Genomic DNA, 24,853 nt, shown 5'->3' on the forward strand with positions numbered 1-24,853 from the left:
CTTATTTATTATTGCAAACACTTGTTTTAATTCTTCTTTTCATAGCTATAATACAGTCTGCATCTGGTTTCAATTTAAATATGGACTCACTTGCCCTGCCGCCCTTCCAAAATAGGATAAGAAATGCCATCTCTTAAGTTGCTTCTTGTATTCCAGCCTGAACTGGTAGAGAAAGGAAAAAATGTAACTATCTTATTAGTGACTGCTGTGAAGTGAGCTGGAGGCCTCACATCATCTCTTGACCTGTAGAAATGTATGGCGCAGTTACAGCTGCTAGAATTTCGTTGTTGGCAAAGAGTTCAGGAATTAGGTATGCAGTTACTGTCCTGTGTCATGGTTGAAAAATGTCAGTGGAACTACACAGAAAAAACCCAAAACTGTTCTGACCTGGTTGGTCCCATGCATTCTGTGAATAAAAAGAGAAAAATTTGCCTTCAAATAAGTTTAAAAGAAATGAAGTTGTTTCCAAAATATTTGCACTTGCATTTATTAGGAATAATGCCTGATTTGTAGGCAGTCTCTTAAACTGATTTTTTCGTAACTTGTTAAAATATTTCAGAAGATGCTGTTCCACAAGCTGCAAGTAAGACTCCCCCAAAGATAGCTCCTGGAACAGACAAACGTGTTGGACCTCGATTGCTGCTGATTCCAGTGCACCAGACACCTTCTGCTCTGCGACCGCTGAACAGCACACAGGTGGCACAGAGGCAGAGGATGGTCCTTCAGCCTCTCAGGAGCCCTGGGGCTGTGAACCTGTTCAGACATCCCAATGGGCAGATCATTCAGCTTGTTCCCCTGCAGCAGGTTCGAACTGCGGGTGCTCAGCCCAGCGTGCAGCCAGTGATGCTCCGCAATCCAGGTACAAAGTCCAGGGCTTTTGCAACTGATCAGTGTGTTACTCAGAAATGAGCAAAGAGAGAAATGTCTCTGTGATGCTTTCACCTGCTGAAAGTAATTGAGCAGGGTGGTCTAATTTGGTTCTGTGTGGGTAGTTGAAGAACATAGTGTAATTATTCAGATGCAATGCAACTTAAGTACCATGTGGATATTATTCAGAAAATGCAGTTAATAGCTAAGTCAACAAAATTTGAGACTTCTGTGCAGCAAGTAGAAGGGCTTATATGTGTGTGTGGCAGTGGAGCCATGTCCACATGTCACAACTTACAAGACTCAACATGGTGATACAAAAACAAACATTCTTGTTGGAGATTCTCTTAAAAAGAATGAGCTTAAAAAGAATGTTACCCATGTTTCACTGGGTGTACTGCTCTGTTTTTGTTAGGTTTCCAGGTTGGTTAGTGTGTTTACAAAAGATACTCAGATGAAATATTACACTATGATACAAAATTGCCAGGTTTTTTCCTCCTTAAGAGTGTGAGAAGAAAAATAAATGTGATTTTCAGCTATTTCTCTAGTACACAGTTGAAGACAGGGTTGGAAGAGTTAGAAATTGCAAGTTGGGTATGCTGTTGTACATATTTGTAAATTCTAACCCAAATGTACTTTAAATGCAGGTTTACTCTGTAGCAGAACCTTTTCTTCTGTTCTCCCTGTATCAAAACACATTTCAAAGAGAGGGAGATAGAGCGGCATGGAAGAGAGAGCAGAAGCAAGCATAGTAGATAAAACTGTGGGGAGGAGAGCAAACAATGCTGAGCTTTTAGTTGAGGTTTGAGCATGAGGTGTAGTAAAGAATCAGTCTACAAGTTTATTTAATTTCTTTCTGTTTTGAGGCTCTTGCTGACCAGGAGAAACTAGTTGCCAGTGGTAATGTTTTTCCTTCTTGTTTATGGAGTGTTGAAATGCTGCAGAGGAGTTCATAAAGGTGAAGAAAATGGTGGTATAATTATGTAATTTTGACATTGTGTTTTCTCTTTGGAAGTCTTTTTCTGAGAGAAAAAAAATTAAATACTATTTTTTACTTTCTTTATTATTTTGAAAAACCCCGATTTCCTTGTTTTCCAATAAATGTAAAATGTGAAAGTAAAATGCAAGACTTTGTTTTTCCATGCTATGTCTTTTTTGATCAAAAAGCTTAATGCTAGAACTTAAGTCTGTTAGTTTTAGAGTGGGCAATTCATGTGTTCTATTGGGGTATTATTTTTAAAAAATCAAGTTTATATGTCTTTATGCAGTACTAACTTTTCCACTGAGAACTTGTGGTCAAACAGCTGATCCCATTATGATCCTTGAGAGTGGTGGCTGATTCTAGTACAGCATCAAATACTAAAACTGGAAGAAAACCGTTGCTTTGAGAAAATCTCAGTTGATGTTTTGTTTTCCTCACAGGGTCTGTTGTAGGAATCCGGTTACCTGCACCTTCCAAGCCTCCTGAGTCCCCTGTTTCTCCCACTTCCTCTGTGTCTTCCACTTCTCCTGCCTCAAATTCAGCTGCACAGACTGCAGTACCCAAGTTATCCCCACCATCCAACCCAGCCACTCAAGCATCTTCTCTTCTTCCTTCAGTAACAAGTTTTGTGTCCCAGGCAGGCACTCTGACTCTGAGGCTCTCTTCCTCTTCTGCCAGCAGTGTCACAAACCAAACAGCCTCTGAGTCTAAAATAACCTGCAGCTCAGGTGGTCTGCCAGCCACCACCGCTAATCTCATACCTTTACAGTCTGGAAGTTTTGCTTTACTTCAGCTCCCAGGACAGAAGACCGTGCCAAACTCTATTCTTCACCATTTTGCATCTCTTCAGATGAAGAAGGATTACAGGAAAATATGCAAGAAAGAAGACTCAGGTGCTGCTCAGCAGAAAGAGAATGGGAAGGCTCCGTGCTCAGGTGACACAGAAGTTACAGAGTCAGATGCCACAGTGCCAGATGGGAAACAAGAAGAAAATGAGTTGTCGATTAACCAGTCAAATGCTTTTGAAGAGTCAGCATCTGGCACAGTCACACCTAGCAGTGATAGAAATTCCGCTACAGTAGAGATAGCGGAGAAGAACTCAAAGGTGCTAGAAAGTTCTTGTGATGACAGCTTTTCTTCTCAGCATGATGTTTCTGCAGATGTAGTATCATCTGACCATTCGTACATCAGTGAGAAACCAAACGATGAGGAAGAAAAAGGGGCTTCTGAAGAGAAAGAGGGTTCTGTCAGTTCTGAAACTGTTGTGGAGGCAGTTTCAGCTAACTCTGCAACTGTTTGTGGGTCATCAGATGAGTCTTCAGTAGCTCCTCTGGATAATAAACATTCACACAGTCTTGAGAATCAGGAGACTGCACAGTTGAAGAACCATGCTGAACAGGAGGAGAAACCAGTAAAAGAGGAGGAAGGAGATGCACAGACACAGATGGAGGAGGACAACAGAGCAAGTTCTGGGCAGTTGTACAGCCAACAAGAGCAAGATATACAGCTGAAGATCAAGGAGGAGCAAGGAGAGACTGAACTGTTTGAGAACAGCCAAGAATTCCAGGGTAATGCTGCACAGCCAGATATGGAACAGAGCGAGTACAAGGGCTCTATAGAAGTGGAAAACATAGAGAAAACAAGAAGTAGGTCTGAAATTGCTTCTGTAAAAGAACAGGATAATGCTTTAGGAGAAGAGCATACAGTTGATACAGAGGAAAGCAAAGAAAACATAGCTAGACAGGAGGGCAGCAACAGCAAAGAACAAGGTGCTTGTGATTCTCTGGAAGAAATGAAAACAGGCCATGACATTCTAACACATGTTAACAGTTCTTGGAGCAAAATATCTAGCATTGTACCCCCTTTGGAAAACAGAAGTGAAGTGGATAACAAAGCTGATGAATCAGAGAAAAGTGACTTCCTGACAGCACCAGAACAGAGGGCACACAAAAAGGGTTACATGCCCACTATTGATATAACTGCTGATGATATGGAAGAGGATGAAGAGGAAGATGAGGAGGAGGAAGAAGAGGATGAAAAAACTGATGATTCTGCTGATGAGATGCTGGATGGTGCTTCTGACTTCCCAAGTGAAGAGGAAGTAGATGTTGAAAAAGTGGTAAGCATTCAGCTATTTATGAAAGTTTTTTGGTTTTTGTTTAGTTTTTTGTTTTTTAATTGCCCAACTAACATGTCATAATCCATAGATTTGAAAGACAGAGTATTTTGTGTGAGTTTGTGTTTTGGACTTAAGTTTCTTTAGGAAGTGTAAATTGGGGTTCCAAGCGGAAATGTCTTTTTCTTTTTTGTTGCATGTTTTTTTTTAGGTAGCAGTGTAGTGGCCTTATAGAAATGGCCCATATTTCAGATAACAGGAGTTCTATTGAGCAATCTGTAACAGAACCGTTGCAGGTTGTCTTCCTCCAGTATTTATTCAGATAATTTCCTTACTTGTAATGTGACTTAATGATCCAAAAATATAGTGGCCAATCTAGTTATTTCTATTATTTTAAGATGTTTTCTTCTATTTAGTTTTTGTAGCCATAGTTAACACTTATTTCTGAAAGGAATATTTGAATCCATCCTTAAATTGGTTTTTTAGTTAATGATACATTTAAATAGTATGTGAGAGCTGTAATTCCTTATTTTATAGAAAGCAAATTCTGTGCCAAAAGGCACAGAATAAGGGTAAAACTTTGTGGTTAGTGTAGTTAAGGTATGTTTAGATTTTAATGCTCATAAAATTCCCATCAAATTTAACCCAAAAATTAAAACTAAGTAATTCAATGTGTAATTCCTTTACTTCTTACATATCACTACATGACTTAAGAAAAAGTGCATTGATATGTAAAATTATGAAGCTCTTTTTTCATGAATTGGTGAAATGGACAAATAAACTAAGATAGCCTTTTCTTGGAATGAGATACAAGTGGAAAGAGAGTGGTTGAATTGGAGAAGAGTTAAAGAACAGACAAATTAAAAATAGGAAAGATAATGTTTGTGTCTTCAGGACAGAATTCTTTTAGTTCTCTTGCAGTAGAATATCAGACTAAAGTTCTTTGGTACAAACAGTTCTAGAGGATTCCTAGAGCACCTGGGCAATAACTTCTTGGTACAGGTACTACAGGAGCCACCTAGGTAAGGTGCCCTCCTTGGCTGCTCAGTAACAGAGAGGGGCCTGTGAGTGAAATGTCAATGGCTGCTGCCTTGGCCATCGCAGCCACAAAACAATCGAATTCAAATCTCTGGTGACAGGAGGAAAAGTGCCAGCAAGACTTCAACCCTGGATATGAGCAGAGCAGTCCTGAGGCTGCTCGAGGAATGAGTTAGGAAGGTCCCTGAGGTTACCCACCTAGCTGACCAGTGGAAGCCAGTTGATTTAATCAAATGGAATCTTTGGATTTCAGTAAAGCTTTTGAAACTTTCTCTCACAGGATCCTTTTGGGCAAAATGTCCAGCAGTCAGTAGGATAAACACATCAAGTGATGGGTGAGCAACTGACTCATGGGTCAGGTGTGAAGGGTAATAGTGAATGGGGTGACATCAGTCTGGTGACAGGTCACTAGTGGGGTTCCACAGGGCTTCATCCTTGGCCCTGTGCTCTTCATGCTCTTCAGCATCTTCATAAATGACTTGGAGGCAGGACTGGAAGGGATGCTGTATAAGCTTGCCAGAGATGCAAACTGGCAGGAGCTGTTGACTCTCAAAGGTAGAAAGGCCCTGCAGAGAGACCAACCATATGAAACTTAACAAGAGAAAGTGCTGGATTCTGCACCTGGGACAGGGTAGCCGTGGGTGTACAAACAGCCTGGGGGATGAGAGGCTGGAGAGCAGTGCCATGGAAAGGTACACGGGGGGTCCTGGTTTGTGGTGAGTTGGATCTGAATCAGCAGTGCCCTGGCAGCCCAGGAGGGCCACCCGTGTCCTGGGGGGCATCAGGCACATCATCACCAGCTGGGCAAGGGGAGGGGATTGTCCCACTGTGCACTGGGGTGGCCTCACCTCCAGTGCTGGGGGCAGTTTGGGGTACCACAATATAAAAAGGACATTAAGATATTGGAAAGCATCCAGAGGAGGGCCATGAGTGTGGCGAAGGGCCTTACAGGAGTGAGGAGGAGCTGGGTGAGGTCACTTCAGCCTGGAGGAGACTGAGGGGGGAGACTTCATTGCAGTCTGCATCTTCCTCATGAGGAGTAAAGGAGGGACTGATCTCTTCTCTGTGGTGACCAGTGACAGAAGGCAAGGGAATGGAATGAGGCTGGCTCAGGGAAAGTTTAGGTTGCATATTAGGAAAGGGTTTTTCACCCAGAGGGTGTCTGGGCACTAGAACAGGCTCCCCAGGGATGTGGTCACAGCACCAGCCTGACACTTGAAGAAGAGTTTGGATAATGCTCTCAGGCACGTGGTATGTGTGCAGGGCCAAGAGATGGACTTCAGTGATCCTTGTGGGTCTCTTCTAACTCAGGATATTCTATTATTCCATGATAGCCAAGTGAACAGCTCTGGCTTTTAGGGGATCTCTTCAACTTCCAGAAAAATAGACTAATCAGTTCATATTCCAGCTCGCTGTTCTCAGACAAGATGATAGCATCTCAGCTGCATGAAGGTGAGAAAACTAAATACAGACGTTATTTTTGGAAGTTCTTTTAAGTTGAAAATGGAATTGCTGTCTTGTCTTCAGTTGGGTGGTGGCAGTTTCATACATCCTGTAGCCTTTAATAACTTGAGCAGAGTTATCATCAAGTTTTGAGAACCACTGTTAATTCATTCCTGATGCCAGATAAACTTTCCAGACATGGTAGTCTTAGGAATTTGTTGGTAAACCAACAATGGTGTCTAGGTCACTGAGTAGCCTGTCAACAAGGTTGATGTTTGAAAACTCGGTTTTCTTTCATCCTTCCAAAGGATGATGAAGCAAAAGAGTAGAGATTTTAAGAAATGTTTGTTTTGGCAGAAACCTATTGCACAGGTTTTGAGTAATATGGTTTGGAAAGCCATCTAAGGGTATGTCTTCACTGCAAGCTCACATGAATATGATAAGCTAACCTTGGTTCTAGAGCAGTAAAGCTGAGGAATGAGAACTCAGGGGACTGTAAAAATCTGTCTGGAATTTGGATTTGTTAATCTTTGTTGCCAGCAAGTTGAGTTAGCATGTCAATGCCTAATGGAGAAACCAGTTTTGGATTTAAAAATGTTATTTTTCACTGGGATGTACTCTTCTCTCAGCATAGTGCTTACAAGACAGGCTCCACTGGTATTGTTTGTCAGACTGGATGAAGTCAAATCATGTAAACAGACTAGTAGAGGTTTATCTGCTTCATTAAACTAGTGGAAACAAAGAAGCAAAGAGTATGTGTATGTCCACTAACAGTTTGTTTAGTGAAAATACTTAAGACAGCTCTTTTTCTACTAGTTTGGAATGTGGGCTGGTTTGGTTTGCTCGACAAATGGCCATTTAAAACCTCAGAGAACTGCAGCGAGAGTCAGGATAATCGGTAGTACCTAGCTGTAGTATCTATTACTGTTTATTTTTAGCACATTTTTCCACACTGGTTAATTGTTCCTTATTTTGCACTTCAGTGCCCTTCAGATTACCTTTTTGCCTTGTGCTGACTTTGTGTCCTTGATGTAGAGACTTTTCTAGTCTCCTCTATTCAACAGAAAGAAGCTTCCTGAGATGGTATCTTTGCCCTTTTGCATTTCTTACCCCTGAGTTGCTTCGAGAGAGGCTTAAGAAGGTTAATCATTGTGGATTTGGTGATATGAGTAGAATCGTCAGGGAATATTTATAGAAGCAGACTAATGAGTATCAGAACCTGTTGTCTGAACAAATTCAAGTGCAGTGGTCTGGGAGGTGATGTTAAACTCTTGATCTCTAAGGCACAATGATTGCACACGGAGTTCCTGCTGCGAAGGAGTGCTTGGCCTGTGCTACGTCACTGACTGTGGCTCCTAATTGTTCATGAGTCCTTGTTGGCTTAATCCAGAACCATGCCAGGGGTTGGTTGTGATAAGAGTTCCAGGGTTCAACTTACTAGTCTACTACAGTTCAATTTACTACTACTACTACTTACAGCTTCTGTATCTGGCAAGATACTGTATTGTAAGTGTTCTTCAAAAGTATTTTTCAGTCATTCTTTTTCTGAGCCAGACATTGAAATTATAAGGACTGTTATCAATTATCATAAAATGGTAAGTTTAATAAAAAGTGCAAGTGATATATTTTTTGGACAATATGTGTTCTAACAGTCTCTTGCTTTTAGTTCAGAACATGCGTGAAACCTGCAGACACTGTAACATAGAAGGCAGCTCCTGAAATGACACATATACTTGGGTAATGTGTAATGACATCCACTGCTTCCTCAGAACTGTTACCGAGGATCCTGTACCATCATGCAATTTGCTAGGTGTCAACAATAGCAGTTTAGGCTGCCAGGAACAGACAAAAATCAGAGGAGAGGGCTTAGAAACAGGCATTGAAATGCGGAGAGTGAAAAGTGCTGTCATTTCCACGACAACTTCAGAACTCTGTTGTAGGGTGGTATTGCTCCTCTTGTGTCTTCATTTCATAAGGTATTTTACCCTTACTCAAAGGCATTTAGAATTTCCATAGCTACAGGAAGTAATTTGGAAAGACTGAAAGTAGTATGGATTGACTGATGCTAGAATGGTAGGGCTTCCACAAGCATATTCAAAGAATCATACTGGGCTATGAATGAAAGTTCAGCCTGTGGCAGGTTGGCAGTACTTCTATAGGAATAGCTGCTCTTAATGTCAGAACTACTTCTGGTGATCTTCATGATTGTGCTATTTTTCTTGTTGCTAGGAATTTAGGGGTAGAGGGAAAAGATTTACCAACCAGAAGCATTTTTCCCCTCGTTACTAGATGTAAGAATGAAAAAATGAATTAATTCTGGTTTTCATATGTCCACATTCAGAATGTGTAAACCTAAAGATGTTAAGTTCTTGGTGGGCAGCTGAGTTTTTTACTTCTGTTTTTTTTTTGTCCATCTTCCATGAAAAAAGATACCACATACTGGGTTTTGAATACCTTTTTTATTATATGATAGCTTGCAGAACATTGCAATTCTGGAGCTGCTCTAGCCTGGATAATTGCTATCAACCCTCTGATTAGCCCAGTATAACTTAACAGCACTGGAAAAATTTATGACATATTTCTGTGGTAAGTTAATTCCCTTACTCTCTGGATTGTAGCATATTTTTTTGGACTACCCTGCCTGACTATGTTTCCTACAGTGTAATGATGTCCAAATGTAGTTTAGACAGGGTAGTAATGACCACTGAACAAAACCTATATGCATCTCTTGCACATAAGGGTTACAGAAATGTTACTGTATAAAGTGGAAAAGCTTAGAGAAAGTATCAGGAGGCTTTCATCATCAAGGTGGATTTATGAATAACCCAGGAGAGCAGGCAAGAATGTGAAATGCTCTTTGTATAAAAAAATGGATCAATGTTGCCACTACCTCTTGTACATGCAGTATTTTAAACATAATGGCAATATCTGTTCAGTAGTTCTGTGATTTAAAGATGAGTATCTTCATTGGAATAGTTTTTGCTTAGGGTAGTTCAGGGAACTAGATGAAATAAAGTAGAGAATGGAAGTGTAATTACATTGTCTTGCCTCAGGTGAAAGAGTTCTTAGTTTATTATATTATGTTATATTATAATCAGACCAAAGATTATAATATAAAAAACTTCACTAAAAACTGTAATACTAAACAATTGGTTGAATGGGCATGTCTTCTTGGGAGAGGGGGTATCACCTGGACTTACAGATGGCTACAAGACTGATATTTAACTCTAGTCATTGCTACAGAACTGCAGTTGTTCCTTATCTCTCTCTTCACAAGTAGCAAGTTTTTTTTGGTCAGGCAAGCATGGAGAAAAAATACTCTTCAGAATATAATAAATACTTAAAATAATGATTTGGCAGCAGTTTGGAAAGAGACAAAATCTTATTCTTCATCATGTAAGCAGTTTACTATATGATCCAAAGAGGCCTGACTGTATGATGTTCTGGCTTTTGCTGTCTTAGGTGTGAAAGACCATTACTATGGTGATAACTATTTCAGATTTTGTAAAAAAAAAAAAAAGTCAATTAGCAAGAGTCTATGGTAGTAGCTTGTAAAGGCAGTTTAATCTTACTTGAAAACAGAGGCAGGAAAACTCTGCCCTGTGAAAGCTTTTCTCTCACCCATAATAAAAGCATAAATGACAGAGATGGGTTCTGCACTTACCAAAATGCATTTTCCAGAGTTGCTAGTGGGAGGAATTCCTGGAGGTGACAGTTAAAGTAACCTGGTGCTTTGCAGTGTTTATTGGCTGGTGTAGCTGGAGATGTTGATTCCTTGATGGTTCTAAATGTTATAATGTAATCTCTTTTGAGACTGAAGTGAAACTGTTTTGGCCTGAGCGCTGTTGCCACGTAGATACTCGTTTTAAAAAAACAAAACAAAACCTGTTCCAGGATGCGTGCGAATACAGAGAGGATGACGAGCAGGTGGACATTGAGACCGTGGAGGAGCTTTCAGAGAAGATTAACATTGCCCGTCTGAAGGCCACAGCTGCTCATATCGAACCTTCCGACCAGAAGTAAGCACCCCTGGAGAGCACTGCACGCAGTTGTGTATCCTACTGCTGGGCTGGCGTCGAGTGATCCCTTTAAACAACAGGTGTCATGTGATGACAAGGCAAGGCTTCTGTCATGCCTTCCTCAGCACTGGTGCTTCCCAGTGTATGTGAGGGTGGTGCTGGCAGCACCAAGAGTAGTTTCAAGGTGTCTTAGCCTTTTTCTTTTTCCCCTCTAATTAATTTGTTTATGGGGATGTATCTTGTAATATAAAATTAATGAGTGAATGGCCTCCCTTCCTGCAAACTGAAAATTAGCAGAGGGTGGTCTTTGTTTTAAATGTGATTTTGCAAGCTTTGTTTATTCTTGCTGGTGGACTTCTGGGCAGGAACAGTGATTAGGTTAATCCCTGACCCTATAAATGAAAGATTTGTCTTTGGGACCATTGCCCCAGCAAAGAAAGTACTTTTTTTATTGACATATAGTCTGCCATGGTTGGATAGCTTGGCCTAAACTTTTTGGTTGGTTTGTTTTTGTTACTGTTGCTGCCCTTGCATTTATAATGACAAAGGCAAAATAAAAACATGGCTTTACTTGAGGAATGTAATGATAGTCATGGCTGTTTTCAGTTGCATCAAACAAAAGAATGGGAAACGTTGCATCAATAGTTCTCTTTGTTTGAAGATTTTTTTTTTTTTTAGAAACTTTGAAAAAACTGTTTGGTGATATATCTACCAGATAGTTACCTCTTTTTTTCCTCCCCTTTAAGGATAACAGCTCAACTTTTATCCTTAGGTAGTGACTTGGCTTTAAATTTTGAAGATCTTTCAGTGAGAGAGAAAAACAGATGTAATATTTTCTAAAAAATAATTTTAAAATGTGTGTTTTCTTTGTTTGGTTGCAGCTCCTGAGATAAGAGGAAGCTGCTATTACTATAGGATAGTAATAAATGTGAGGATTTTGATTGCTGGTTCTCGGTGGAGGAAGGATTGCTCTGCCATCTATATTAAATCTGTGTTTATTAAAAACAGAACCAAAACATAATTTAAAAAGATACTTTATGCAGCTAACAGTCACAAGCTGAATTTATTCTCTTTGGCATATAGTGAAATAGTTTGTCTTTTGCCCTCTGAGATAATTTCACAGCTCTCAGAGCAGCTCAGTTACTTCCAGGATGATAGCATTGGAGATAAGAGTTCACTTTCTTGAGAAAACAGTATCCTGCTTTTATGCAGTTACACAAGAAAAGTTAATTTCAAGGCATAAAATTGAGCAATTCTAGACTGTTGGAATGTAATTAATGAGGATAGAGTGTATGAGATGAGTAGCATTGGGAAAAACTTTTTACCTTTCTTCCAGATACCATCTTCCTAATTCTTCGGATGAAACATTATCAGAAAAACATTCAAAGGTATATATTTGCTCTCCTCTTTCCTTTTAGTATCACATCTCCATTTTAAAGATAAACTTTCATCTCACATGCAGCTCTTAATGTGATTTATCTGCCTTGCAGGTACTTGTGATTAAATGCAAGAAACCAAATGTGCTGGGGGTGGCGGGGAGGGATTTGCTCTATCCAAGTCTCTTTAAGGCAAAAGTGCTGGTGCTGGCATCAGTGGGTTTCAGATTCAGCTTTAGCTATGGGATGAAGATCTGCCTTTTATTTATGACTGTGTTTGCTTAGGTTTTGTATTCTTGGCATGAATAATTTTTACAACACACTTAAAATAATAAATGAGCAAAATTTTCATGTGTTGAAGTGTGTAGAATTATATGGGCACAGCATTGGATGAAGGATTTCTGAATCCAGAAATTTAAATATGTGTTTAGGCAAGTTAAAGATATCACAGAATCCTTTCAAACCAAAACTCACTGCAGTCCTTCAGAATCTTGTGCTGTATTTTCGGGTGGCTCTGAAGCCAGTTTCTCTGTCCATAACTGTCTATGATGTACTTGACATCAGCTCTAGAGCTTCCTGCTGTGGTGGGGTGGGGCTTTGAGTGCGGTGGGAACCAGGTGTCTGTCTGAGCTGTGAGAACAGAGTGGGATGTATGCCTTTGTCTGAGACAGGGATGGGGTCCAGGATGCTCTGTCTGCCTTACCTTTTCCATGTGTCCTTCTCTCTGCCCTTGAATTTCCATTGTAAGGCCCTCGCTTGACAGGAACCCACGGCCAACGCAGGAGCAATTGCAGCTGTACTGTGCTCAAGTCTGCCTGTGAGGGCAAAATGGCTCTCAAGAGCCAGATTTCAGGAGACAAGCCTTCAGATTCAGGCAGGCTCAGAAATAGTATCACTAAATCTGAGGAGTCTTCCTGCTGATGCTCTGGGGTTTGAAGCAGACCTAAAATTATCCAAAACAACTGCGTTAATTACTTACCCATTAAATAAATAGCATAGTTGTACGAAACCTGGAAGAGTAACATAACAATGACATAACAAACTTTTAAATCTGTGGAGATCCGTAATTTTGTTTATTGTCTGGTCGTCTTTTTAGAAGCTTAAGCAAATTCAAAACCAGAGGCTCTTTTCTGTTTGTTGGTAGATGTCTGGGGTGATAACTGACAGTGTCATCTTTCACATTCTGACTTACAATGTCTTTTTGGCACCAACCCATATGAACCTACAAAAGAAAACAGAAATCAAACTAGTTTAACTCCAGGGAAAATACTCAAGTCTCCTGTTTTGATGTAATTATTTCATTCATTAGTAGACTTTCTTGACAAGCAAGCAAAAAATACTTGGCTCAAACTTATGTGATTTTGCTGTAATGCTGTGATTTTATCTAAGTAGCCTTGTGTTGTAAAAAAAACAATGCTTATGAACTGAAGAAACTCATGCTCTTTTCCATTAGGGTTGATGTGATTATGTTGGTCACTTCTTTGGTCAGCATTTAATTTCTTACTGTGTGTGCTTCTGATTCTGAACTTTCAGGAAGACATTGTAGCAGGATAGCATGGCGTGGAGTCTTCAGGTGCCTGTAGAAAGGCTGTAAATCTCACGTGCATTTGAGCATTGTCTGCCATTACATTGCCTTCTTAACTTAAACTGGTCAATCTGGTTACTCCTCCAGCAGAAGCATCAAACCTGGAAAAGAAAGCTGAAGTCCCAGGCAGAAGCCTTTGCTCATTACCGCCAGACACACACGGCAAATGAGCGTCGACGACGTAACGAAATGAGAGGTCTCTTTGACAAGCTGAAGAGAGTTTTGGGGCTGCTGAACCTTCCCAAGGTCTCCAAATGCTACATTCTCAAGCAGGTAGGTATTTTGGAGCTTAAGTGAGGAGGAGAATCATTTAATCTGGACAGAATAATTACGCTAGTATCAGCTCTTCAAAGTGAGTCCCAGTGTAGAGGGGCCTTCTGTCCTCTCTGCAGGACTCTCTAGAACAAAACAATACCTGAAAGAATCTGTATTCTGAAAAGCTTGGTCTTGATGACGTGAACATATATTTTTGGATTGTCTCTCCCCTTGTATTCTTTGTGAAACGTGGAACATTATGTCTTAATTCTTTAGTGGTTTTCTGTGTACATAAGGAAATTTTTAAATCCATTGAAGGCTTACTTTTTTAATGCTTGAGAAGATAGCATTCCATTAGGCATTCAAACAGGCATTAAAAGCTTAATTGTAAAGATGTAAATGACAAGAAACTAAACATGAGTGGTAGATATGTAATTATGCTTTTCAGCTGTACCTAGAAACTGGGAGATAAAAGCTTGGGGTTTTTCTTAAAAATTGCTGACCTTTTCTTAAAAATTACTGAGAGGGACAAACAAGATGTTTATCACTCTTCAACCAGCATTTAGGGAAAGCTGGTGTTCAGGGTACTTCACATGTTTTCTCTCGATCCTATTTTCTCAGGATTACAGAAATTTGAAAATAAATTTTGTAAATGTTTCTGGGAAGGAAAAGTATTATTTTGTGTGTGACTGATTTATAAATCAATTCCCCAATACTGTTTTAGGCTTTTGAAGAAATCCAAGGACTGACAGATCAGGCAGATAAGTTTATTGGACAGAAGACATTACTGACACGCAAACGGGATGGTCTGATTCGAAAAGTATCCACGCTTTCAGGTGAGACTGATTTTGGATGTAAACTAGCTGCAATAATGAAAGAAAAGGTTTTTAGGAATGAGAATGTGTGGAGTAATTGGTGGATCCAGATGTGCTGTTGGTTCACATAAAATTCAGACTCATAATGCCAAAGTTGTGCTAAGCTCTGACTCAGTGATAGGCTCATCATGCTGTTAAAAATGGCTTTTGTTTTCCTTCGTGCCTAAAGGAAGTGTAGAACGCTCTGTGTGCTGGGAGCCACAGGCTTTGGCTCCTTTGGAAGGGTGGGGTGATGGTGATGGTGTCACTTCATTCTGTCACTGGTCACTTCCTGAAATGCCTTTTCTGCTCAGCCCTTCACAGTCACACACAGCTCTGGTCAGGACCAAAACCTCTGTCTACTTGCAGAGCTTTTCAAATGACCCCTTGTGCTACTTTCCCAAGAACCAGTGCTCCTGGAGGCTAGAAGGTGTCAGCTATGTACACAGAACAAAACTGCAGTAGATTCTAAACTGCTGCTCATCCATACATTTCATCTTGTACTTGCTTGTGTCTTTCTGTCTCATTTGGAGGTGTAGGAAAGCAGTGACATTTTCACCAGTGTCAAAACATGTGAACAAACAAAATATTCTTCTAATCTTCTCACAGTCTGGGAATATAAACAGGGGGAATACCTGTAAAGTAGAAATGAAAGACACTTAAATCTTTTGTATTTACATTAATCCATTCATGCATATATAAGGTATTTGATTTATAATAAGTAAAAAGTGTTGTAGTGAAGTCTAGTAACCTAGAAATGTATGAGAGGCCTTTTGAGCAGAGAATGAAAGCAAATAACTTCACAAAGTAGTTACCTGATCTTCTGTATTCCTAGTGAAGACCTCAGATTTGATGAGGAAAAGGTACTCTCACAGGATAGTTAATTAAATATAGACTTAATTAAAAATATACCATAATGTTAGAACATAAACACTAAGCAGAAAACAAGCCAGTAAAGTCACATTAACTTAGATTGTATTAAACTGTGTATTTCATATTATTATCATATTAAACACATAAAATGTGTATGCAGAAAATAAATTTTTTATAAAATCTGTGTGTTTGTACAGGGTTAGAATTTCATGGCAATGGTAAACTATATGTGAGTTTACATTCAAGTGTCATTTGAGTAACAAGGTTCATTAGTCCAAGAAATTTCATTCCTGGTAAAGGTAGCATTTTGTCCAGTAGTTGTATGTTAATCATTAGGAGACATGGAAGGATTTTTTTCATAGTTGTGGGTGTTTTCAACTCTTGTTCATCAAGAGCCTGTGCTTTTCCAGGCTAATTTCTGCTTATCAAAATGGCAGATAAGTTCTAAAATGTGTGAATGTTTCTGAAGGGGGAAAAAAAACCTTGGAATAAATAGGTAAATGCTTCCCTCTGATATTAAGTATCCTATTTACTTGGTGGGGATGGCAGTTATCTGTTTTATGGTAATTGAATAATGTCAGCTTAGCATATTACTAGTTCTACTTTCAGCATTTTAGTTTTGGAAAGAGTTTGAAGATAGGCTGACTCTCTGATAATTTTTCTGTAGGAAAGACAGAAGAGGTTGTCCTGAAGAAGCTGGAATATATTTATGCTAAACAAAAGGCAATAGAAGCACAAAAAAAGAAGAAAGAACCTGAGCCACAGAAATCAGCTGCACCCTCCACTGCTAGCACCCAGCAAGAGGGATCCTCTGCTGCCCCCAGAGAGCCAGCCCCGATAGCGATGACAAACAGAAGGGGCAAGCCATTGATACTTGCCAGGAGAGGAGGCCGGGCCACAGGTGGGCTACAAGTGGTGCATCAAGGGGAGACAGCCGTTGAAGCTGCACCCTGTGGGAGGGCAAAATGCCAGCTGGCTTGTGCAGGCAGCCTCACTCCTGAAACAGAATTGTGCACAGGACTGGGAAATGTCCATATGATAGGTGTGGAGCCACTTGTTTTCAGTAAGGATGAGACCAGTACGATTGAGATCTTCAGGTGAATGTGACTTCGGAGTTTCGGAATGATGGGAAGTAAATTCTTACTAAGTTGTCCTTTGATCTCAGGGAGTTTCACTGCAATACAGCGGTGAAGAGTTGAAGGTGGTTCCTTTTCTGTTGACTCAAAACCCGAAGTTCAATCCCCAGCATGCTGGGGTTGCTAGAACAGACTCTTTAAAGTCTCCCTCCTCAAAATGCTAGCTCTCAACATGGTGGAAGTTTGCTCTAAAATTAAATGGCTGACAGAGTTTTCTGATACCTAGAGTTCTTTTGTGGCTGAGAACCTGTAGAGAATTGTTCAACATTTATGGAGACCATCACATCATAAATGTAGGAAGGACCAAAAGAATAACTCCTTCCAGAGCTGTACCTAATGCTGGCTCGCTGGGTGCTGTGCCAGAATAAATGAGTGTTTTATGTACTTCTTTTCTTGCAGAGGACTCCTCAGCCTCTCTCACACTCACGGCTGCAAGCGTAGTGATGACTCCACAGGGGCAGGTGCTTACTCTGAAGAGCCCCCTGGTCCCAGGGCAGGTGGCAGCTGTTCCTTCCACACTGTTGCAGGCTGAATTAAAGCCTCGAGGGGTTGGTACTGCCATGACAACACAGCCAGGTAGGATCACATGGGATGATGTTCATCAGTATAATGCTGTTCATAGATGTGCAGAGCAATTTATGAAGTGAATAGATTTTGCTTTAATACTTAGGAGTTTTTTACAATTTGACTGAGGTAGAATTTGACTCTGATAAGAGAGATTACATGTCATTAACTCAGTTTATCAACAGGTTAAGTAGAATGTGTTAAAATTTTGCTATTCAGAAATTAGGGAAACATAGGGAAGAATTCCTAATCACATAAGCAGTCTGCATTTCTGTTTTTACTACTTTAAGGTGTTATTATAATGTGAAGTCTTGCCTTGAAGTATCCACTTCCTGTTTTCCAGGAGTATCTGAAGTATCTGAATGTACTGTATCTGAGTATCTGAAAGGCTTTCGTTTCCACTTCATCCTCTGTTTTGCTTTTCTTGGTTAAGGTATTACTTCTGTGATGATTCAACTGCCAGGATCAACAGTTCCTGTCCAAGTAAAAGGAATCCTTACTAACTCTACCATTCCTATTACACTGTCAACTGTTGCTGAAAATCCAGTGCCCTCAACAGTGGTATCAGCTACAGCACCCCATTCAGGTAAGCTCTTTGTTTTTCATGAATCTTTGTGCTTGCATGCGGGGAGCACTATCCCTGCAAAACTGAAGGTAAATTGCTTTCTCACTAGAAAGTAATGATAGGTGTTATAGTCTGGGAATTCAAAGAAAATCACTATTAAATGTTTTGAAAAGTTTAGAGGGGCCTTGAGGAGATTATAGATTAGAGCTTTTTAACTTTTCCTTCATCTGACTGACCCTGCTTGCCCTCAGGAAAGTCAGGATGAGTGAATACTGAGATGTGTCTGTGATGTAATGCATCCTCCTGGGGAACCTTCAGTTCAGAGTGGTGCTGGAGCTGCTGAAAATTTTTGCCTGTAATATCCAGGCTCTTAGTGTGGCACAACCCCTTCCCATACCCTGCCAGCTCTGCTGCCCATGGGAGGGCTGTTTTTCAGGACCTCGTGCTGTACATTGGATCTAGGTGTGGGGTGGTTCCTGCCAGCAGGGTTCTGCTTGCCATCTGTTGTGCTAGAGGCAAGCCAATCACTTTCTGCTTCCTTGTAGTCATTTGGTCATAATGAAAAAAGGAAAGCTCACTTCAGATTTAGGGCTGGGAAAAATCTGAGTGCTGTTAACCAGGAACGGCTTGGAGGCAGAAAATAAGTAATCATTTAGTCCCTTGGAATGTGTCTGTAGAGCACAAAATCAATACTGGTCATAAAAACAAAGCTTAAAAAAAACAGTAAGAGGAAAAATTCTCATTTTGTTTGTCTTGTGCATCACCATATGAACTGCAAGTGTTGCAGCTGGTTGCACTGGAGCTTGCTCTTGTTCTACAAGTTGAAAATTAAGCTATTGGTGTGTTAAAGCTTCAGTTGACCAGAACTGTGTAAGCAGTTTAAATTGAACTTTATTTGAGGAAGACCTGAAAGTGAGCAAATTATACTTAGTTAGGAATTACCTCACAGTTAACACATATCCTGATGGATGCTGCTTTGTGTGGTTTTGCAGAAAACGAAGATTCATTCATGATGCCAAAGATTGTTAATGTAACATCACTGGCTGCGGAAGCAGGCATGAATCTAAACCTGAACCGAAACAAAAACTCTAATGCAACAGCAGCTGCAGGCAGTCCAGCTTCTGAGCAATCCTTGGCTGTAGCACCCCTTGAAACTACGAATAGTGGCAACATCCTTGCAGAAGAAAAAGCCAAACCAGGTCTGGGAGACAGTGGCGGAGATGGAAGAAATACCACAGGTCCAACAAAAGTTTTCTTTGAAAATAAAGATGCCCTTCCACAACTCTGGAACATATCACGTACAAAGGAACCTCCAGAGTCCTTCAGCAAAAAGCTCTGCATTGGTGAGTTTGTAGGAAACCAAGCCAGGAGGAAAGATGGTGATTGTGGAGGGGAAAGATTAAAATCCAAAGAATTATCATTCCGCAAGCTGCAGATCAAAGATTCCAGGATAGAAATGGAACTGAGGAAAGTAGCATCGGCAATGGAGGAAGCAGACCTGGATACAAGTGAGATACTGAGCAGCATTGAGGAGAGTGATGACACTGATGAAACCCTCACTTCTCTGCTCAATGAAATCGCCTTCCTCAACCAGCAGCTGAATGACGATGCCTCAGCCATGTCAGAGCTGCCTGGTGCCCTCAGCTCAGATTTCTCTCATAAAGATGCAGAAGCTTGTCGGGGAACAGCCAGTGATCTCTCCACTGCAGATGGGTCTTCCTTCCAGTTTGGCCATTTGGGAAGCAGTTTCAAGGACCTTTCTGAAGTTCCAGGGAGTGGTGGCTCTTTAAGCCCCCTTCTGCTGCACCTGGAAGATGATGACCTCAGTGATGGGGACAAGAACTCTGGGGAGCCTTCATCTGAAACAGATGTCTTAAAGATAGTGATAGGTACTGAAATGAAGAATCCACTTTCCAATCTGTCTGTAACCAGTGGTGGGAATGGCAAAACAGTAACAACCTTGTCAGATGCTGCTAGTGTGACTCCACCAGTTTTGCAGATGAAGACTAATCCAGAAGCCAGTAATGCTGACACGTCATGGAGGCCCATGCCCAAGCTGGCACCACTTGGTTTAAAAGTGGCAAGTCTGCCAGTGGACTCAGAAGGGCAGAGTAATAAAGTGATGCCCTTACTGGCACCTGTAGTTGCAAAACTGGCACCTAGTGGGGCAAAAAATTCATTACCTGCAACTCCTCAAGAAGGACAGGATAACAAAGTAATGCCCACATTAGCACCTGTGGTTGCAAAGTTGAATACTTCTGGGACCTTGCCTTCAAATTCAGCAGGCAAATAAGTGCAGATATTTTTTTATCAGACTGGAACAGAGATCTAGAGCAGTGTGAGCCAGTGTCATTGTTCAGCAGCCTCCTTTGTCTGCAATACTTGTTTTCTGTATAGCATCAGCACTGTGTTCATCTGAGGGGCAGGCCCCAAATTGTCAAATAAGTGTTAGGAAACTTTAAGCATGTTGATGTATTTTTACCTCACTGTTGTATTCTGGGTGTTCTCCTTCCCCTTCTCAAGACAGCAAAGACGATCTATAACCATTGCTGGGCACATGGTATCCTTCCAAAATTGGGTTCTTCACAGAAATAGTTTGTCAAGGGACTGAGAAACTGAGGCTGTTGAAAGGAGATTTTTTCTTTCTCTCCCCAGTAGGGAGGCAGCTGTCTTGTTGGGGGAAAAAATATGGATTATTTGTTTTTGTACCAGGCAAATTATCTATGCAGAAATGGCATTGTTCACATTTGCTTGTTTTAATATTTGCAGAATATGATAAATATGCAGAAATCAGGTTGTAGTTACTCTCAAAGTTGATGCCTAGAGCAGCAGAAGGGAAATCTGAGACTGCAGAGGGCTGAAGTGAAAAGGCTTTTTCTTTGGTGCTAGATAGTTCTCTTGCAGAAACTTTCTAAGAGCTTATGCTTATGCAGAAAATTTTAATAAACATTTATAGCTCTCACTGCTTGGGGAAGAAAAATACATTTCTCAATGTAATTAGAAGGAGGACAGTATGTTAACTTTAATAATACTGTCCTCACTCTCACCTTCTGCCCCCATACAAATACTTCCCCCTTTGATGCTTAGGACATCTGTAAGGAAAAATTGCAGAGAGTTGAAAGAAAATGTGGGCACCCTATTGCTACATCTTTAAATACATGCTGAAGTAGCTCAAGCGTTCTCCCAGGTCCTGTTTTCTTTCCTTCTGTCATTCTTCAAGATATATGTGGTGGCTGGGAATGTTAATACCAGGTATTGCTTTGTGAAAACACAGAATGCTTTCAGGAGTCTTGTAGCCTGGCGTAAGTGAGCGAGGTGTACATGTGAATGTAAATATGAAAATATGTGTATAGCTTTCCAAACCTTTCATTTCTTTATAAATTCAGGAAAGGTACTCAGAGGTTTCTCACTGCATTTGCACAAGCTGTGTATAGCAAAAAAAGTCAACAAAAATGCTCATTACCAGGGAAATAGGGCAGTATTGAATCACAAGATGTATTTTTTATTCTTCTCTGCCACTGCTTACTCAATAACCTGTAGATGTTCTTCACTGTTCAACTGTTGAACTGTGAGGGGCCTGCAGACTGTAAAGATATTTATATTTTTGTACACAATTTCTGTTTTCATAGTTTTCTTGACAAATGAAGTTTTCAGCCTCGGAGAGATGATTTGTTAATGAGTGTATACACAATCTTTTCCTATCAAGTTTGTAAATATAAGTTACGGTGCGCTTGGGGGGCTTCTTAACTGCTCCAAAAAGGTAAAAAATGTTGCCGTGAAAATTGAAACTTATACAGAATTTCAATGGTGCATTTTTTTTTATGTTTAGGAATGTAATTCCATGTCTTAACTGTTCCCCAGCAGCAGCTGGGATTACCTTCTGCCCTCCAAATTCCCCATCTTTGGTGATGCAGTAATCCAGGAATTTCATCCTTCCAGCACTGAGGTTGTGCAGGTGTTGCGAGTGATGTTCTTCCATAGTGAGGGAGCAGTGTCTTTACAACCATCTGCCCTGTTCAGTACGCTGCATCTTCTGGATCCCTGTCTAGGTTAGATCCATCAGGGAATAGACATACCTTGGGTGTTTCCTCATCTTCTTTTTACTTATATTATGCCACAGAGGAGAGAAGCCCTTCAAGCTCAGTGTGTGTAAAGTTACTCCAGAGACTACATAAAAAAGACTTTTCACTTGGCCATTCTAAACAGTGTGTTTAAAAGTAGTTTCAAACAACTCTCTATTGCCTTTTGCATATTTACTATTGTAGTATTTCATGCAAGTCTCATATTAGTGATTTGGAAAAGAGAGTTTAGGTCATTGTGAGAGTCCTGCCGGGTCTTACAGTTGTTACTTACTGCCTTAGGAAATGGGATTTACAATCCCAGTAAGTACTTAGACAAACACTGCTTATTATTAAGGATTTTAACCTTATTTTAAACTAGTAGAAATCTGGAGTAACTAAATTATTTTACTAGTTCTACATCAGACTTAAATTATTATTCTACCTGGGAATCTGGTTCTGAGCATTTCCAATAGGCTGAAGCTGCTTATTTTTTAACTTGTGGCCATTTGTTTTGCCAATAGATTTCATTCCTCCTGTGCAAGAAACAGCAACAAGACTTGTGCTGTCATTACTTTTAAATTCCTAATTTAATTAACGCCTAACAACTAGCCCTTGTTTCTGCACCTCACTTCTTTATGGTTCCAAACAGCCAATTTTAATTAGCACACACAGAACTGTGTGCTCTCTGTGGGACAGAGAAGTCAATAACATGATAACTGATCATGTATGATCTAAAAGAAATGCTGTATTTTTGAGGATGTTCTGTTTATTATCTGGTAGCATAAAATTTCTGGATGTGAATTTACTGTTTGGCACTGGGCAGTAAAAGAATTTTACTGCAGTAAAAATGTAAAGATGTCAAGATGACAGCAAAACCTTTTGGTCCCTAAATGTTATTAGTAAGTTAACTAAGAACAGTCCCCCCAGTCTGGCTGTAAAAGGCGGCATTTGGTGTGGTTCCAAGATCTTTGATGGGTTCTACCAGCCAACAAAGCATGTTTGAAATGCTCTCGGGTTTTGCCCGTTTCACTGTCTCGTGTCTGCAGCACAATATTTTGCTGTGAATTTAAATGCTGACTCTTTGCTCTTCCCTTAATCTCCATTTAGTCTACGTTTAAAAAATTACATATGCTGTCATTTGAGGCAATAATCATAGAATATGACACCTAATGAGAAGATTCTGGAAACAGGAGAACCAAGGAAACCCCTGCCAGGCGCACGCTCTCGCTTGACCAAGAGACCTGGAGATTTTCTTTGTTTTTTTACACATCTGTAAATAGACTGGAATGTTTTTAAGAATATAATGAAATGTCAGATTTAGCTTTTTTCCTTTTATATATTAAAATATATCTTTCCCTCTTTTTTGCTTTTGAAAAATTGATATTTTTGTAGAAATCTAACAGTACAAGACTCTTAACTGTATGTGAGAGACAAAGTGTAAAACTAAAATAAACCAATCAAGGTCAACTAGAAACTGGCTTTGAAAGTTTGTTACAGGGAGAGAGAGGGAGCAGAAGTGACATGGTGGGCTCTTGGTGGCACCTGGCATTGGACCTGAGAACGTGGTATGCTCTGAGGCGGAAGTTTTGGCAGTGCAGGCATTTGGGTTTTGGTTCAAGTGATCAGACAACTCAGAGATTTCTCCCTTTAGTCTTAGCAGTATGCAGGAAATGTCATCGCTTGTGAGAGGGAATTTTGACTTGCTGAGTGCAGAAAAGGCACCAAAGGGATTTTATTTTCTACGAGATGTATCCTGAGCAGGAAGCCAGGGTGGTTTAACATTTGGTCATGGCACAAAATGAAAAAAAAACTGAGGGCTGAGAGATTAAGCCCCCAGAAAAGTCTTCTCCAGTCCGTACCCCAACCCCAACCCCGGGTTTATCCTTTGTTTCTTTTAGAGAAGTTGAACAGGAGGGCTGTCCTATGGGAACAGGTTTGCAGATCTGCCTTCAAGTGAAGTATCAGAGGAGAGAGAGGCTTTTTAAAAAGAAATAGATAAGATTCTCATAACCAGTAGCTGTCTATGGCTTCCAAGTGCAGTAGATGGAATATAACATAGTTGCAAGTGTGTGGGGGTTCTTTTGTTTGTTTGTTTTTGGTTTTTTTTTGTTTGGTGATTGATCAGTTGATTGGGGGTTTTTTGGTGTTGAGGGTTTTTTTATGGTTTTTGTTAATTTGGTTTTGGTTTGGTTTCAGGGGTTTTTTTGTGTTTTTTTGTTTGGAGTTTTTTGGTGGTATTTTTTTTCTTTGTTATGTAGTACATTTCTACAAATGAGAAATTAGCCTTACAGACATGAGAAAATGCAAGAAAGTACAATGAAGAGAACAAGTACACATGAGGGTAAGCAATTGACTGGAGAAGACGTGTCACAGAATTTATTTTTATTTAAAGAGGAACATCCGAGCTCACAGGAAAGAATTGATAAAAATGGTCAATAGTCAACATATTTTTTGAAATTTCTCATTAAACCTTTCAGCAAGGCCTCATCCTATTACTCCTTATTTTAAGGGCTAAAGTTACTTCTTGGAATAGAAAGAACTATAAGCATGAAATATATCCAGTCAGGCTTGCAATGGAAAGAACTTTCCAATAGAGGCCAACAATCTGTGCTGGGGATCTGTGTTTTTCAGCATTATTCATCATGTTCATGGGGATGCAGATGTTGGTACAAATAAACTGTTTGCAATGAATAGTTTCAGGGTGCCTTTGCAGTAACTGATGCTACAGCCAGATTTGAGTCCATAAATGCAATCCAAAACTCTGCAGGACCCGTTTGTCTATAATTGGCAATGAATGGAATCTAAATTAATAACTGTCATTTGGGGTCATGGTAGTGGAGGAATTGTAATGCCATTTGTTGTCACTTGAGCTCATTGCCTCATCTATTTGCCCTTTCAAATGCTGCTGCAGACCAAGAAGGCATCATTACACCACGGTGTACTTGGCTGTTCCTGTTCATTTGGATTTTGTGTTGCCTCAGCTCGCACTTCAGTTGTCCATCTTGTGTCTCTTGGGAGTTGGAGGCATCTGACAGGTGAGAAGCTCTTCTGGAGGTGTTCCTCTCTTCATTCTGTTAATAGAGTTCTACCCCTAGAAGGATTTAGTTTCCACTTCTCTG

The 24,853-nt window shown here is 40.2% G+C and overlaps 1 protein-coding gene across 6 annotated transcripts in view; it reads left to right on the forward strand.

The window, feature by feature from the left end:
- MGA (MAX dimerization protein MGA) overlaps positions 1-23,223 on the forward strand; it is a 60,506-nt gene extending 37,283 nt beyond the window's left edge. For 3 of the 6 annotated variants that reach the window (XM_014251969.2, XM_014251971.2, XM_088057214.1), the window contains 10 exons: positions 560-859; positions 2,290-3,968; positions 10,341-10,465; positions 11,802-11,853; positions 13,514-13,699; positions 14,406-14,517; positions 16,076-16,309; positions 16,944-17,120; positions 17,542-17,694; positions 18,666-23,223. In XM_014251969.2, the coding sequence (XP_014107444.2) occupies positions 560-859; positions 2,290-3,968; positions 10,341-10,465; positions 11,802-11,853; positions 13,514-13,699; positions 14,406-14,517; positions 16,076-16,309; positions 16,944-17,120; positions 17,542-17,694; positions 18,666-19,966 (4,319 nt within the window). In that variant the 3' untranslated portion in view covers positions 19,967-23,223. The remainder of the gene's footprint in view (positions 1-559; positions 860-2,289; positions 3,969-10,340; positions 10,466-11,801; positions 11,854-13,513; positions 13,700-14,405; positions 14,518-16,075; positions 16,310-16,943; positions 17,121-17,541; positions 17,695-18,665) is intronic. The other 3 variants (XM_088057213.1, XM_014251973.2, XM_014251972.2) reach the window with 3 other exon arrangements.
- Positions 23,224-24,853: the final 1,630 nt, after the last annotated feature.

Source organism: Pseudopodoces humilis, chromosome 7 (assembly GCF_049639895.1).
Source record: "Pseudopodoces humilis isolate 2021_Gansu_Grassland_sample_001 chromosome 7, ASM4963989v1, whole genome shotgun sequence".
Lineage (NCBI taxonomy): Eukaryota > Metazoa > Chordata > Aves > Passeriformes > Paridae > Pseudopodoces > Pseudopodoces humilis.